We start from the raw sequence: 15380 nt of genomic DNA, 5'->3' as shown, positions 1-15380 counted from the left end.
CCAACCTGAATTCAGACTCTGAGAATGGAATCTGGGCGTTCTCAAACTCAGCATTTTTTTTAATACTCAAATTCCATGACCTATGCCAATGCGGGAGGACTGTCTGTTAGCAATTGATTGCAGAAGCATCATAACATAATGATAATTGGTGGCCAGTGGCTAATTGAGGCTATTTCATAGAGGGTGTATGCTTTAATGAGTGTAGTTTCTTTTGTTTAATAGTAATCACTCTTAATCCATTTACACAAAAGAAATGATAGTTAACACAACTGTAAAGCAGAGAAGTGTGCTCTTAATGTTAGCTCTTCTAAAAATATTCTCAGGTTACTAGATTCTATACCTATTCTATACATTATATTAATCATTTTAAGCATATTATTACTGTATCTGAATGTAAAAAGATCTTATTCACCTTATTAATGAGAATAGAAATAAAACTGCATGAAATATTCCTTTCTAGTGAATGTTTTACTAGCGTATGACACAGCTATGAATATTAAAATTTTAAGTGTTCATCATTTTTAATTGAAATCCACCAAGAGAGTACAGAATTTAGAAATACAAGTGTCTTAGCTCATCAAATACTCCAACCTCCAGTTCTGAATATGTCTATCTTACAGGAGTTAATTTAAAACATTGCAAACATAAGATACCATCTAGCTTAAAAAATAATTGTAAATCTGCTCAAAAGCTGTATGTATAAAGGTGATTTTTGTAATGGGTAAACATTAGAAATGCCTTAAATGCTCAGCTAAATAAGTTGTGATGCATTTGTGTGAACAGAGTTTTGTTTTTCTTAAGCCACTTTGAATTAAGTATGTGTGCTAAATCAAGAGCCCTAAATTACCCCCCTGGCGGTGCTGACATTTCTTAGGTTTGACAACAGTTTTCATAGTAAACATGAGTGGTCACTTTATGTAAAATTAACTAGTAATCTATGTAAGAACCCTTGAGAAATCATTCCTAGTAAAATTTTCACAAATAACTTATCTTTAAATTTTAATAACCTTTTACTCAGATCATTTCCAAGTTCACTATAATTGATGGGTTTTTCTCTCTAGACAGTGAGAATATTTTCTCATGTTCAAAGTCAGCATTGAATGAAGTGCTGCTTAATATAGATAGTAAGGTTATAATTAAAAATAGATCTTAAATGTTCAACTTTGAAGAGAAAAGACTAATCAGAGGAAATAGCAGGAAATGAATGTATTTTTGTTGTTGTTTTGTGTTATGTTTTGTTTTTGTAGTGTACTAAGATCAAAAGATTCAGACTAGGAAGGTTGTTTTCAACATATTCCCCTGTACTGGGGCATTTAATCTTCTCAAGACCAAGGGCCTCTCCTCCCAATGATGGCTGACTAGGCTATTTTCTGCTACATATGCAGCTAGAAACACAAGCTTTGGGGGTACTGGTTAATTCATATTGTTGTTCCACCTATAGAGTTGCAGACCCACTCAGCTCCTTGGGTACTTTCTCTAGCTACTCCATCGGGGGCCCTGTGTTCCATCCAATAGATGACTATGAACATCCACTTCTATATTTGCCAGGCACTGGTGTAGCCTCACAAGAGACAGCTATATCAGGGTCCTGTCAGCAAAATCTTGCTGGCATATGCAATAGTGTCTGGGTTTGGTAGCTGTTTATGGGACGGATCCCCGGATGGGGCAGTCTCTGGATGGTCCTTCCTTCTGTCTCAGCTCCAAACTTAAAGGGGCAAAATAGTTTCTTATAGTTTTATCTATGCAGTATTCCTACCAGCCTAGTCTCTTAGAATAAATGGGGTCACCTGACAGAGTCCTTAATGCTGTTTAAAAATAACTGTGTCAGAGTTTTGAATTTTTTCTTAAGTAGCTCTTCCCATAAGTTGGCCACATGAAAAATTTCCATGAAATGTGTTGCTTGTATGCCCATAAAACATAGTTTAGGTTCATACAGAGATACACCTTAAGCTGATGATTAAAGAAATCCATACACCCTCATAGGCTTTCCCTTTATGACTGTAAGTTTGTGGCAAGTAAGAGATTATGCAGTATTTACATACACACTTTTCTCCTTTGTCTCTGAACTATAAACTTAAGATCTGTTAGTCACTTTGTTCTTAAGTACTAAGATCTTTAACATCTGCTGCAGTGTCCTTTTCTTACCCTTTAAGCTTTTATAAAATCTCCAAAAAGTGTACTTAGTTGTAGCTTCCTGAAACTTCCAATGTTCTTTTTTTCTCCTTGAATGGTATTCCATCTTGGCAGGGCACATAGCCTAGTATGTGAATCTTTCACAGGTGGAGGTGAACCTCAAAGCTCCAGAGCTGAGATTACACACCTGCACTGCCATACTTGTTTATGTGTTGCTGGGGATTAAACCTGTGGCCTAAGCTGTATCTCTAGCCCACTGCTAATTTTTTTTTTCATGAACACAGGGATAAGGCTTGCTTTCTCAAGGTTCCATCATTTAATAAAGTGAGTCCTTGTTGGTCTATTGGAAACAATGGCTTAAATGTCTGCTATGCCTCTATCCATAGAATTGGCCTAGCAAATATGAATTTAGTTACACCCATATACCTAACACTTAGTACTTGACAGTATTTAACATCCTCCCCCAATTTCTATCACTGCCGTTAAAAACAACAGACATGAACATACTGAATTAAAACAGAAGACACTAAGGTTTCCACTGCAAGAATCATTGATGTTTACAAACCCTGAATGCTACGACATCTTTACACCAGTTCTCTAAGCCACATTGTAATGCACAACTAATTAGGATGAATGGAATGATTTTAATGTGAGAAGTCAAGTAGAGTTTAGTTGTCTGGCAGTGGGAGGGGATAACAATACAAGAAGAACGTCTCCAGTGTAACAAAAAGAGAACTATAAGTGAACTCTGTCCTTGTCACTTTATTATTATTTTGCTTTTTTGATGAGGTTGATATACTTTGGACATTCCTTGTGATGTCTGGAGGACTGACTCCTAGGAGACAGAAAATAATAGGGGGCAGGCACAATGCACCCATCACAATGCACCTGTGCCATTAACTGGAATGTCATCTCTCTGGCAAAGCTGTAGTGCTCCATGGCTTAGGCTCTACCTGAAAGCTTTGATGATGAGGAGATAACTACAGATGGAAGTGATTGCACAAGCTTCTGTTCTCTGATTTGCCAATGTGCCTGACCAGGAATTCCTTTTTTTTTTTTTTTTTTTGGCATCGGGTTTATGCACAATTCCTGTTTGCACCCGGGGGGCAAGGCAGGTTATTAAGGCCAAGAAGGAGGGAAGGCTGTGGGAGGACATAATAACTGGGAGGACTTCACAGCCTCTACCTGGGGGTAAAGGGAGGAGGGCTGCACATGAAGGGTGTTGTCTTTTAACTAACTCTGACTATGTGTTAAGTGGCAGGAGAACTTTTGAAAGCTGCTTTGAGGAGGAGCCAGTGGCTGGGCATGGGGTGTCCTGGGCCTTGCTCTCCCCACTTGTAGGAAACCCTCTCTCCATGCACAGGTAACTGGAAGGAGAGGACAGCCAGGGAAGAAAGGCAACCTGTTGCTCCTCCTCCTGTTGCTTATCACTTGCATCCTGACTCTCTTCCAAAGCCACCTCAACCTTGCCAACTTGGCTGCAGAGCATCTTGACAATTGCCAGCATCTGCTTAGCCTCCCTGTGCACTTCAGGCCATCCTATTAGCTGCTCACCGTCCCTGGCCACTGGGACCGCTTCAGATGGCTGTGGCCTGTGCTGCCCCAGGGAGCACCTTCTCTAAGCAGCTCCTTTTCTTTCTCCTGGTGAGTAATATCCAAAGGACTAAGGAACTAGGCAGGCTCTTACCTTCTTCCTGCCAGCTGGCCTTGAAAGAATCGAAGGCAGGGGGAATAGTTGGAGGAAAACAAAACCTGATTTGAGAATAATTTAGAGCTGAGGGGCTTGTGATCCAGGATGAGGAGGGATAAGCTTACTCTCCAAGCTCCCATGCATATGGCATGGTAATGTCTTTCAAGGGAATCTCTTATTCAGTTTGGCTGTGATTTTTTTTTTCCTTAGGAGTAGTGAAATAAGGTTTTGGCATTTGGCCCAGAAGGTTCTAAGACTTGCTTTAGCTACTAGGCATTCATAAAGCTCATGTATTTAACATGCTATGCCACTGAGCAGCAGAAAGAGAAAAGGATTGTGGGTGATGATATGAATTACTGAAGATGTTCTTGGTTCACTCAGGAAGAATGGGGAGGACTTTTAATGTGAGAATGTGGTTTGACTCCACAAGAGAAGTATGACAGTCACCACACTAGGCATGAAGCTGCCTTCTGCCTGGGTTAGAACTGTTTACAGGATGCCATGTTTGCTTTGGGGAGAGGGGTGGAGTTTCTCACATCTCAATTCTGAAATCCTGAATTGTGACTTTACTCTTTTCTTTTTTAATTAATTTTGTATTTTACCAAAAATACTTTAGTTATAAATTATATTTTCAGAATCTGGGGATTTTTATAAATGAGTACAAACATTTTCTCCACGTGAATAATTATAGTGCAGGGCTGATGGTCAACTTCTCATCCTACCGCTACCAGAGACCGGAGCACATACAAGCCACCTGGAGTTAGTGTTTGTTAAGTAAAAACTAGTTAAACCCAGATTTTTCTTGCCCTTGGTCCTGATCCCTGCCCAGCCCATTATCCCTTGATTCATCCTGTACCCTTTCATGCTAGAACCACATATTAACTGGAAAGGTAACAACTCCTTCCAAGTCGTTTTTAGACCCTAGTTTAACTTAGAAGCAGGGGATGCTGATGTTCTGGAAACTTCCACTGTTTCTGTCGAGAGATTGTGCTCTCCTACAGTGGGGTCCTAAGGCAGCGAGGAACTAAAATGATGACAGGCTTGGAGATGTAGATAAATCCTATAAAATATATGTGGACTCATTATATACAGAGGTACATGCATATATACACACGTATATACATACATATATATGCAGTTATGCATTTGTTTCTAACTGTGATGTACTTTTCTCACACTATGCATGTAGAAAATTACTAACCCAAACTTTATCCACAGCGAGACCTGAGGCATAGTCTAGTGCAATTCTTGGCATTATGATGATGGTATTTCTAAATGACTAGGATTGTCTGTTGCTTTCATAAGTGGTTATTTAAATTACAGCTGTATGCAAATGTAACCTATAAAATGGCAGATGGCCACATTACAGGACTAGCATATTTGTAAAACAAATGTACAACCTATTTTAAGTTGCTATGACACATCTCGCATATCATAGCAACTATGGAAATTGAGTTAGAAGGATATAGCATCTTCAATATGAACATTAACCATCTGGTTTATCCCTACATAAATAACATGTCCCATAACTTTAGTGTATGGTCTTCAAGATAAGGCGATCACAAATTGATCTGTATGATTCTGTGAAATCTAGCTGTGTTCTTTTTAAAAATTGACATGGAGTTATTTTAATAAAGAGAAAAGAAAGCAAATAAGTATAATGTGATACAAAAGAAATAAAATTGTTTTGAATTTATAGAATTCTCTGAGCTTAAAACTCACTTAAGGAAAAAAATATAGTTTGTCTGCTTTGGAGTTCTTAGATAAGTTTTAAACCAATAGCTGTGTCTTAAATATGATAAAAGTTCAGAGAGTTCTGTAAGTTTGTGTCACTTAGCATGGTGATTTGAAAATACTTAGATTTTGAAGGTTTTTTCCTTTTCTAAGACAGTCTGAAAAGTAATTTACTGACAGTGGAGTGGTTCTAAGTGTCATTTATATGAGCTTCAAAAATGCTTCTAATATTTCTCACTTCTTCAATAGTAAACTCAAATAGCAATAATAAAAAGACTCGAGAGCTGGTGTATCCTTGCTTATAGAATTCCAGAATCCAGTACTTTTGCAGGCTAAAGATCTGTGAGGTTTTGGAGCATTAGAGGCAATACTCTACAAATTCAATGGATCATAATACATTCTATTGCAATTATGTAATAATGATGTAGTCCTAAGAACTGTTCACTTAATTATTTCATTGATACTAAATGACTTCCCAAAGCCAGTTCCTCTATGCATATCACTTTCTAAATGAATATGAAAAAATAGATAATTAAAAGTTAATTTTAAAATTAATAGTAATTTTATAAATCAGACAAAAATTGTAACATGAAAAATGCGATCAAATATGATATTTGTTCTTTTTTCTTTTTTTTTTTTTTTTGAGGTTCTGGTTTTATTTTGTGATGCCTGTCAAAAAGTTTCCCTCCAAGTTCCCTCTCATCTTAAGGCTGAAACACCTGTAGGCAAAGGTGAGCATCTGTGTTAACTTGCTACAATTAGCTTTCGGCTGGTCTTGCAAACTTTAGGATGAAAGCTATGCAATTGCTACTCTGCATTAAAGCTAGCCATACACAGAAAAGGAGCTCACATTTACTCATGGTAGTTGAAAGTAGTCAAACTATCAGCTTTCACTGTATATCTTTCTTGCTAGAAAAAATAGCAAAATCAGAAAGACTTAAAAATTATCGTAGTTCAAACAAAGCCAAGCCATCAAAACCAGAAGCATATTTTAAGTTCTGTCATCTCCTCTGCTGCCAGATGACCAATGTCAGGCTTTTTGCTGATGAAACATTAAAGACACCTCAAAGTTCAAATGTTCCATACAAAATCTGTATCTGTGGTTGGTAGCTATGAATAAACAGTTACTGAGAATTTATATGGTGTATTTCACAGAACAGCTTGAGAGACTCAAATATAATTCCAGTAAAATTTACTATCAGAATTTTCAAGGTTCATTAAGCACTGAGTTTATCAAATCTCAAAGCGATTTTATGTGAATATTATTTGCATTATTAATAAGAAATATTGCTTAAGCATAGACTGGGTTTCTCATCGGTTACAACAGAACTTTTATCTTATTGCCAAATACAATTTAACTTAATCTCAAAATCTACTGGCATCTTCTTGTGATAAATGCACTATAAAACTATATAAGTCAACAATACATTATGAAACAGAAACAAACACACACGCACATACACACACCCCTTTCTACGTCCAAATAGCTCTCAATTTCTGACAGAGTCACCACATCCTCTTCAACTCATTATACTTTAAAAATGCAAGGGAAAAATGCATTCAGTATACCTGATTTACCAAGCATTATATTAGCAACAGGGTCTACTGTGTAGTTTTGAACATGGTCCCATACTCTGTTCCAATCCCAGAATCACTGGGAGTGGCTTATAACTCTGGCCAGTATCAGGAAGGAGGGTCTTACCACATGTCCTTAGTTTGAAAAAAAAAAAAATCAGTATTAAAGCCTCAGGCTCCAAGTCAGTTCTTACCACACACGTTACTGTCACACTGTCGTGAAGTTGAATCATTCTAAGATAAGGGCCTGTGTAGACAAACCTGTGGGTACTAGGGAAAGTGGAAGCAATCCAAATCCAATAAGATTCAGAATAGTTTATTTCTTAAACTCACTCATGGTGAAAGTAATGGGAACAGTGTGGATGCAGTTGAGGCTTGTCTTTTCTGGATGAGGTCCTTGATTCTTCCTCAGCACTGCTAAAGGAAGGAAGGAAAGAAAGAAGGAACAAAGGAAGGAAGGAAGGAAGGAAGGAAGGAAGGAAGGAAGGAAGGAAGGAAGGAAGGGAGGAAGGAAGGAAGGAAAGGAGGGAGAAGGGAGGAAGGAAGGAAAGAAGGAACAAAGGAAGGAAGGAAGGAAAGGAGGGAGAAGGGAGGAAGAAAGGAAGAGAGGGGGAGGGAGAAAAACGAAGGGAGGGAGAGAAGGGGGAGAAAAGATAGAAGGGAAGAAGGGAGGAGGTAGGGAGGGAGGAAGAAAGGAAGATGGAGGGAAGGGAGGGAAGGAGAGAGGGAGGAAAGCAGGAAAGGATGGAACAAGAGAGAAAAGGAGGGAGGGAGGGAGGAAGGGAGAGAGAAAGGAATGGAGGAAAGAAAAGAAAAGGGAACCATAACTTCACTAGTTTAACTTTCACAATCCCTACATTTAGAATAGCAGGTGTTCGGTGTCCTGCCCTCTTTCTGCTCCTCCTATGCATGTAGTTGTCATTCCTGTAAGACTTGTTCCCTCCCTGTTTAACCTGATAATTGCTGTGAAATGTCTTCACTGTAGTGAATCTGGAAGAGTGTCTCAAATCACCCAGCCTGATCCTGTCCAGTGACCCAGCCTTCAGAATTCTAGAAGACGGCACAATTTACACAACACATGACCTGCTTTTGTCTTCTGAAAAGAGGGCGTTCTCCATCTTGCTCTCAGATGGTCAAGGGCAGGAACAAAAGAAGCTAGAAATTGTACTGTCAGCAAGAGAAAAAAAGGTAAAGCATGTTAGGGCAGGATGTCCTTTCATGGCCCTTGTAGCACCTGTGAGGTTGACATCATCAACCTGAATGATTCTCTTGCCTTTTGCAATCAATGTTCTCCTAACTGAGAGCCAGACTGTTAAAGAGAGTGGTGTTTACACTAGTTATATGGTTAGTATTGATGAACACTATGGCCAGGGAGCAAAGTAGGAATATCAAAAGTTTCAAATAAATTTTAAGGCATGGCAGGAAGAAGAGCCAACCTGAAGAATGAGAATGAGGCAGGGACCGGTTTCAGGGACCAGTGAAGGAGTCCAAGCAGTGCCGCTCCACCCTGTGGCCTCCTTCCAACTGAGTGGGCTGGTGGCACTCATCCAAGAGACATGATCACCTACTTAGAAACGGCTGTAGGACCCCGGTCTTTAGAGTAGATGTGTGGCCTGGCCAGTAGTGTTCTATGGAGGTGTTTTGATCATAAGCTCACTTTCACCTGTTTAAGGGTGATGAGTCCTGGGCATAAAAAGATTACTAAACTTCACATCTCACTTTAAGTAAACTCAGAACAATGGCGTAGTCATCTAAAACTCCTGATTACATTTATAAATAGATTCCCCAAGTACACCTGTTTTGATGTGTGACTCTTTCTTGAGTTTAAAATATGTTCCATGCTTATAAATATTATTCTTTTTATCCAAATTTCATGAAAGATGTTTGAATAAATGATGTTCACATTTTTGTGGAGGTATATAAATGCTTATAGACAAGGTTTTAGTGGATTTCTTCTGTACCATTCTAAAAAATGAAGCCAATTCTTAAATATTTCCTAATTGATCATCTTTTGGGGAGACAGGGAGAGTCTACAGCTTCTCAAAGAAATTTATATCAATGACTAACCAAATTTTGATTGCTAATTGGTTACATCAGAAAACAGGAAGAACTTGGGAATATAATATGAGGTCAGTGTGTATGTGAGTGTGTTTACTGAAAAATATGATACAAATGTTTTGGAGATTATTTATGATATTGTCATGTACCATTCTTATTTATTTTCCCCATTTAGTGGTGAATGGGAAAAACCACAGTTTTAATAATGCTCAGTGATGTTGTATTTTTTCATTTTTCATAAAATATAGGTTTTTAGGAAAAGACATACCAAAGAGCCAGTACACACCCGCAGTAAGAGAAGATGGGCTCCTATTCCATGTTCACTGATGGAGAACTCTTTGGGTCCATTTCCACAACACATTCAGAAGGTCTGTTATATGTTCTTTTATTTCATATGTATTACATATTTTCACCATTAAACGTTCCTGTTTAAAAGGCACTATTTTAATGGGCTGGGGTTGTGGCTTAGTATGTGTGTCCAGCATGCACAAGGTCTCAAGCTCTATCCCCAACACCCAATAAAATACATGAATAAGTAGTGTACAATACACTGAATGAGGGGTTTAAATTATCAATTGTATTGAAATAATTGACCCATCAAAATGAGGAAAACACAATGACTCCAGGGGTTTTTTTCATCTAAACACTAGATATTCAAACATTTTATTTAACTATTTGGGGTAGGGAGCACATATGTACCATACAAACAAATGTTCGTGAGTCAGCTGCTGTTAGAAGCCGTTGGTTCTCTCCTTCCACCATATGTGTTCTAAGGTTCAAACTCAGGTAGTCAGACTTGGTGGCAAGCACTTGTTCTCTTGAGTCATTGCACAACACTATGCTAGATTTCTAAGCAATTTCCAGAGATTACATCTACCAACTTTGCATAACTCAACTTTAGCTTAAATAAACAAGTATCTCCCAAACTACCCATTTGTTGATGTTGTGTAGGAAGTGAGATATCTCACTGCTACACAGCTAAAATGCAAATACAGGGCAGCTTTGGAACAGTCTAAGATCTAAAGAATTATTTGTGCAAGAGGTTGTACTACTTCAATAGTGATCACACAGTTTTTAATGCCAAATAATTTGAAATCACAGAAAGGTTTCCAGGATTCAGAACTTCATGGAGAATAAAACATCAGGGATCAAATAAGGGACAAAAGTCTGTGACTTCACACATGGAAAAATGAAGATAAGATTTTGAATAAAAGGGCAAAGGAACAGAGGAAAGAGAGAGAGTGATTTAAAATAAACTCCCAAAAGAGACTAGCTTAAGATATTGATCATGACTTATCTGTTCTTTCTCCAAATTGTTTCTTCTTTTTATAGATCCAATCTGATGCTGCCCAGCATTACAACATTTTTTACTCTATCAGTGGACCAGGAGTAGACAAAGAGCCTTACAATTTGTTCTACATAGAGAAAGACACTGGGGACATCTATTGTACCCGAAGCATTGACCGTGAACAGTATGACCAATTTTTGGTAAGATTACTGAAATATTTATTTAACATTAGGTCTTTATTGCTTTAATATTTACACATTGAATTTTTAAAAGAATAAATACAGTGTCAAATAATTTATTTATACATATAATATTATTAATATTCAATATAAACTGGTGCCAGACTGAAAAAGAGACAGTTAGTTTAACCAGGGAAGCAAATGTGTAGAGGACATATAGAAAATATAATGACAAATTTTCAAGCACAGATGCTTATCTATGGAGAAGTATGCAAATCTCTGGAGAAGTAACTGAGATTTTCACTGGGCTTAAAGTTCTTTACAATAAAATGATTCCATTATTGTCAGCCAAGCTTTTATGTTGTAAAACATATGAGACCTAAAAAACAAGATAAGCAAAACTGCCACTTGGGCCCATGCCCAGAAAGTCTGACTTAGTTGTTTTGAGCTGGGCTGTGTGTATCACTCATGGGATTCTGAATATGTATATACATTGGTTGAATCCACCATTTCAGGCCTTGCTTAGTCTGGTGTTACTCTATTGCCCCCTGCCCCCCATCCCCCACACCTTTCTTAAGAAAGTTAATTCTTGAATTGTCTAAGCATCTAGAACATACTTACCAGTCCATCTTATTCTTCTACCTAAAGATAAATCCACATATTTATTTAGTATTGTAATATTAACTGCTATATAAGAGTCAGCCCCATGGCTTAGGAGGATGACATTGACAGACACTGCTTAAGGCTTTACAATTGCCAATTCTCAGTGAGGGCAGTAACAGTGCTCTTTGCTGTTGGAGTTTAACCAAGAGAAATGCCTGCAAGGCAAGTCCAGGCAGAAATCTTTGCAGCCTTTCTTCCAAGTTTTATCCCTAGCAAGCCACCTGTGAAAGAAGATAACTTCTGAGAGGAGTGGAGGGCTCCCAAGAAGATGATGCGTTTACAATAAAAAATCTGTTTGGAGTCAGGCAGCATGGATGGGCATCCTGTCAACATACCAATGCAGAGGGGAGGCCAAGACAGGAAGATTGTGAATTCAAGGCCAGATTGGGCTGTTGAGTGAGAGTCTAACACAATATCAAGAGAAGAACAGAAAGAAAGAAAAGAGGGAAGGGAAGGGAGGAAAAGGGAGAGGAGAGAGGAAGGGAAGGGGAGAAGGACGGAAAGATAAATCAAAGAAGAATTAATAAAGAAGAGACTAGTCTTTGTTCTAGAATATCTGTACATGAACTCATTAAGGTAGAACGAGTTTTAAAACACCATACAATATTTCTGCTGTAGATATTTCATGACTGAGAACAGAGGTGGATCTGTTGTGACACTTGATGTATTTTATGCTTCCTCCAAGGTTCTCTAGATTAAACATATTTTGCTTTTACCCAGATCCAAAAACCATTTTTAAGAATGTCTATTGAAGGTGTAAGAGAGAGAAGCCAAGTTTCATTGTAACCATTTTATTTTTAGTGTTTAAAGTGCTGGGAGTAGATTCCAAAGGCCATTGGCCATAGCTGGTGAGCAAGTGCTCCGTTGTGGAGCTATCTTTAGCCCAGCATGGTTGTCACTTTCATCTCTACTTTTTTTGGTTTTGGTGATTAAACACAGGGTCTTATCTGCATAAGCTAAAGGTATATATCCTATACCTAGTCCTACTGCAATCACACTTACTTTTCTATCTACATACTAGTGAAAGCTACTGCAAGAGACATATGGGACACTTACTGCTTAGACAATGCCTTCCCCAGAAGCAGAGCAGTTACTGAGAATGTACTCTACCAAGACATAAGAAGCAAACTGTTGTGCATGGTGCAGGAACTACTTCATTGAATATCTATCAGCGTTCTGATAGGAGCTGGTTTCAACCTGTTGTTTTTCTTTGCTTCTTTCTATGAATACTGTCAGAGGGAGGGAGAGACTAATTGAAACAAACCTCTTTGACATTAAGTTTTACTATTGTTTGACACTTTCATACATTTATACAATGATTTTTTTTGTCATTCTCCTTTTTTCACCCCAAACTCTTGCCTTCTCAGCCACACCCATCTTTCCTCTGAGTCATCTTTCTGTGTGTGGCCACTGAATTACTTTCTTGCCCTATGCTTTGCTAGTTTTATACTTTTTATGTTGAATAAAATAATTTGGAATCTATATTCAATTAGGATTTGGGCAATTTTACCTTAAGAAATACTCTGTTTCTCTGATGTTTATGTCTAAATTGGCATTCAGAATGCCACTTGTAAAATATAAGGTTTAAAATAGAATTTACTAAGTAGTAAAGTATTACAAGAACTTGTAAACACAATGTAAGCTTAAATCATTAAATTAAATTAAATTAAATTAAATTAAATTAAATTAAATTAAATGTAAGCTTAAAATCATTGTAAACACAATGTAAGCTTAAAATCATTAGAAGCAGGATTTCCTTGTCAAGGGAAAAGGTTTAATTAATATGTTTATAATTATATATCAATATTTTAAAACAATAATCCATTTAATTATTTTTAACTTATGATAAAAGACTGTATAAATACATTTGTTCTTTTCCCTCTTTTTTATTTAAAAAATTATACAATATATTCTTCATTCTCCATAACTCCTCTAAAAACCCCACTCATTTCCCTACCTATCCAGCTTCATCTGTCCATCTTAAAAACCCATAGTAAAACAAAAAATAAAGATCAAAATAGACAGACAGATAGACAAACCCCTAAAAGCCAGAAGTTATCAAAACAAAACAAAACCCCACTGAATAAAGCATGGTCTTTGTTTTGTGTTGGCCAACTGCTCTTGGGCATGGGTTCTTCTTTGGAGTTTGGTTTCTATACCCAGTGATGCTCCATTGGAACTGCTTTTCTTGCAGGTATCAATTGCAGACAGCTTTTCTATTAGAGATAGTAAGTATTCTGTGTCCATTTCCCATTCTCAGCACTAGGGTTTTATCTGGTTTGAACCTGTGTAGGCCCCATGCTTGCTGTCAGAGTCTCTTTGAGTTCAGATGAGCATCAGTCCTGTTATGTCTAGAGGACACTGTTTCCTTGGAGAAAAACTGATTCTTTCCCTCCTACGAGGCGTCAATAACTAATAGTTTCTCAGCTAGGGGAAAAGAAATGAGCCTTCTCCCGTACCCATGCAGGGATTTTGTCTGTCTTGATCATATGTAGATCTTACGCTTGCAGTCATAGACACTGAGTCATAGACACATCCAGCAGTCCTGGTTCTAATGTTCTTTTCAAACAGTTCATTTTTTTTCAAGACATATTCTATGGCTTGTTCCTCAAGTATATTTTAAGTATCTGTCACTGTTCCTTGTAACTCGATGAGCCACAACCTCTAGGAATCTGTTTTCTTAGTTTATAGGCTGCTAATATCTATTATACCTACCACAGAGGTGTTATAATGCTGAATTGACAATATTGCATGCAAACAAGAGAACTCCTTAGAGACATACAATATACATACTCTAGAATTTTGTAGTAGGGGTTTTGATGAAAGTGCTTGGCCATCTACTTTTATTTAATTTATATAAATGTGAGATTTAATAATAAATTGCTGTGTTTAAAAATAATTTCACTTAACCAACATAATCCACCAGAAAAATTAAAAATGGAAAGGCTATAAAAAAACAGGCCCATGGCATTGAAAAGGCATTCTTAATACATGACTAATATTATTACTATTATACTAAGATTTCAATGCATTATATTGTTTTTATTATATAGAACAATGACATCTACTTAGTACATAAAAACATTACTTGAGGTTTTTAAGTGCTGCTATATGGACCAATTAAGAAAATATCTATATTTAGTTCCTCTATTATATAAGCATGAGCAAATTCTATGAGAGGTCAAGCCCAGCCTTCGTGTTAGGTGCTTTTCTAGTTTCAATTTTCCTGTTTGGAACTATTTCAATTAGGATTTCTTTGGAGAGACTCTAGACTCTAGACTAGTGAACACTAAAACCAATATAGTATGTGACACAAGATCACTGAGTCCAAATTAGTTGTAAAAGCATGCCTGATGTACTCAATTATCAAGAGATGAGATGATTATTTGAACCTACAAGTGCTTCCTACATGGTGGGAAAGATGGTCACTATTGGAAGAGTGAACAGGCAGGATGCACTGTAAGCGATGGCAGAATGGATGGAAGTAGGGTAATCCTTTGGGACAAAGTAGGCCAATCAACACAGGAGGCTCAAAAAGATGGGGTAGTTTGTTTTCCTAAGAGAGAAAATGATGATACAATAGAAAGAAAATTTTAATTAAAACTAATCCATTATTAGGCATTCTGTTGCTGTGTTAGGAACTTACCTGTGACTCTGAAACTTCATGTATGATGAGAGTTGTAATCTATTAGACAATTTTCTGCTTTCAACTAGTCTTAAATTTCAAAACCAGCATTTTGAGAAAAACGCATACAGCCTAGGGGAGAAGAGAGGGACTGATGGAAGACTGAATAGTGTAATATTTGAATATTCTAAATATGGTGGTGAAGATGTAGTGTGACAATAGGGGTGGTAATGGCGGTGATGGTGGTGACAGTGATGAGGTGATGATGGTGACAGTGGTGGTAGTGATGCTGATATGTTGCAAGGGTTATGGTGGTGATGTTGGTAGTCTTAGTTAGGGTTATTATTGATATGAAGATCCAGCATGACCAAGGCAACTTATCAAAGAAGCATTTAACTGGGGGCCTGTTGACAGTTTCAGAGGGTTAGTCCATAG

At 37.4% G+C, this 15380-nt stretch overlaps 1 protein-coding gene across 3 annotated transcripts in view; it reads left to right on the top strand.

Moving 5' to 3' along the window:
- Positions 1-3714: 3714 nt before the first annotated feature.
- Positions 3715-15380, top strand: part of Dsc1 (desmocollin 1) — a 29048-nt gene continuing 17382 nt past the window's right edge. For 2 of the 3 annotated variants that reach the window (XM_021150713.2, XM_021150714.2), the window contains exons 1-5: positions 3715-3777; positions 6204-6288; positions 8118-8320; positions 9439-9558; positions 10523-10678. In XM_021150713.2, the coding sequence (XP_021006372.1) occupies positions 3715-3777; positions 6204-6288; positions 8118-8320; positions 9439-9558; positions 10523-10678 (627 nt within the window). Of the gene's footprint in view, positions 3778-6203; positions 6289-8117; positions 8330-9438; positions 9559-10522; positions 10679-15380 lie in introns of all 3 variants that reach the window. The other variant, XM_085833414.1, reaches the window with a different exon arrangement.

The sequence above is a fragment of the Mus caroli genome, unplaced genomic scaffold, assembly GCF_978045245.1.
Source record: "Mus caroli unplaced genomic scaffold, Mus_caroli_1 scaffold_19, whole genome shotgun sequence".
Taxonomy (NCBI): Eukaryota; Metazoa; Chordata; class Mammalia; order Rodentia; family Muridae; genus Mus; species Mus caroli.
The sequence above is the reverse complement of the archived record's forward strand: the minus strand, read 5'-3'. Positions and strand labels throughout refer to the sequence as shown.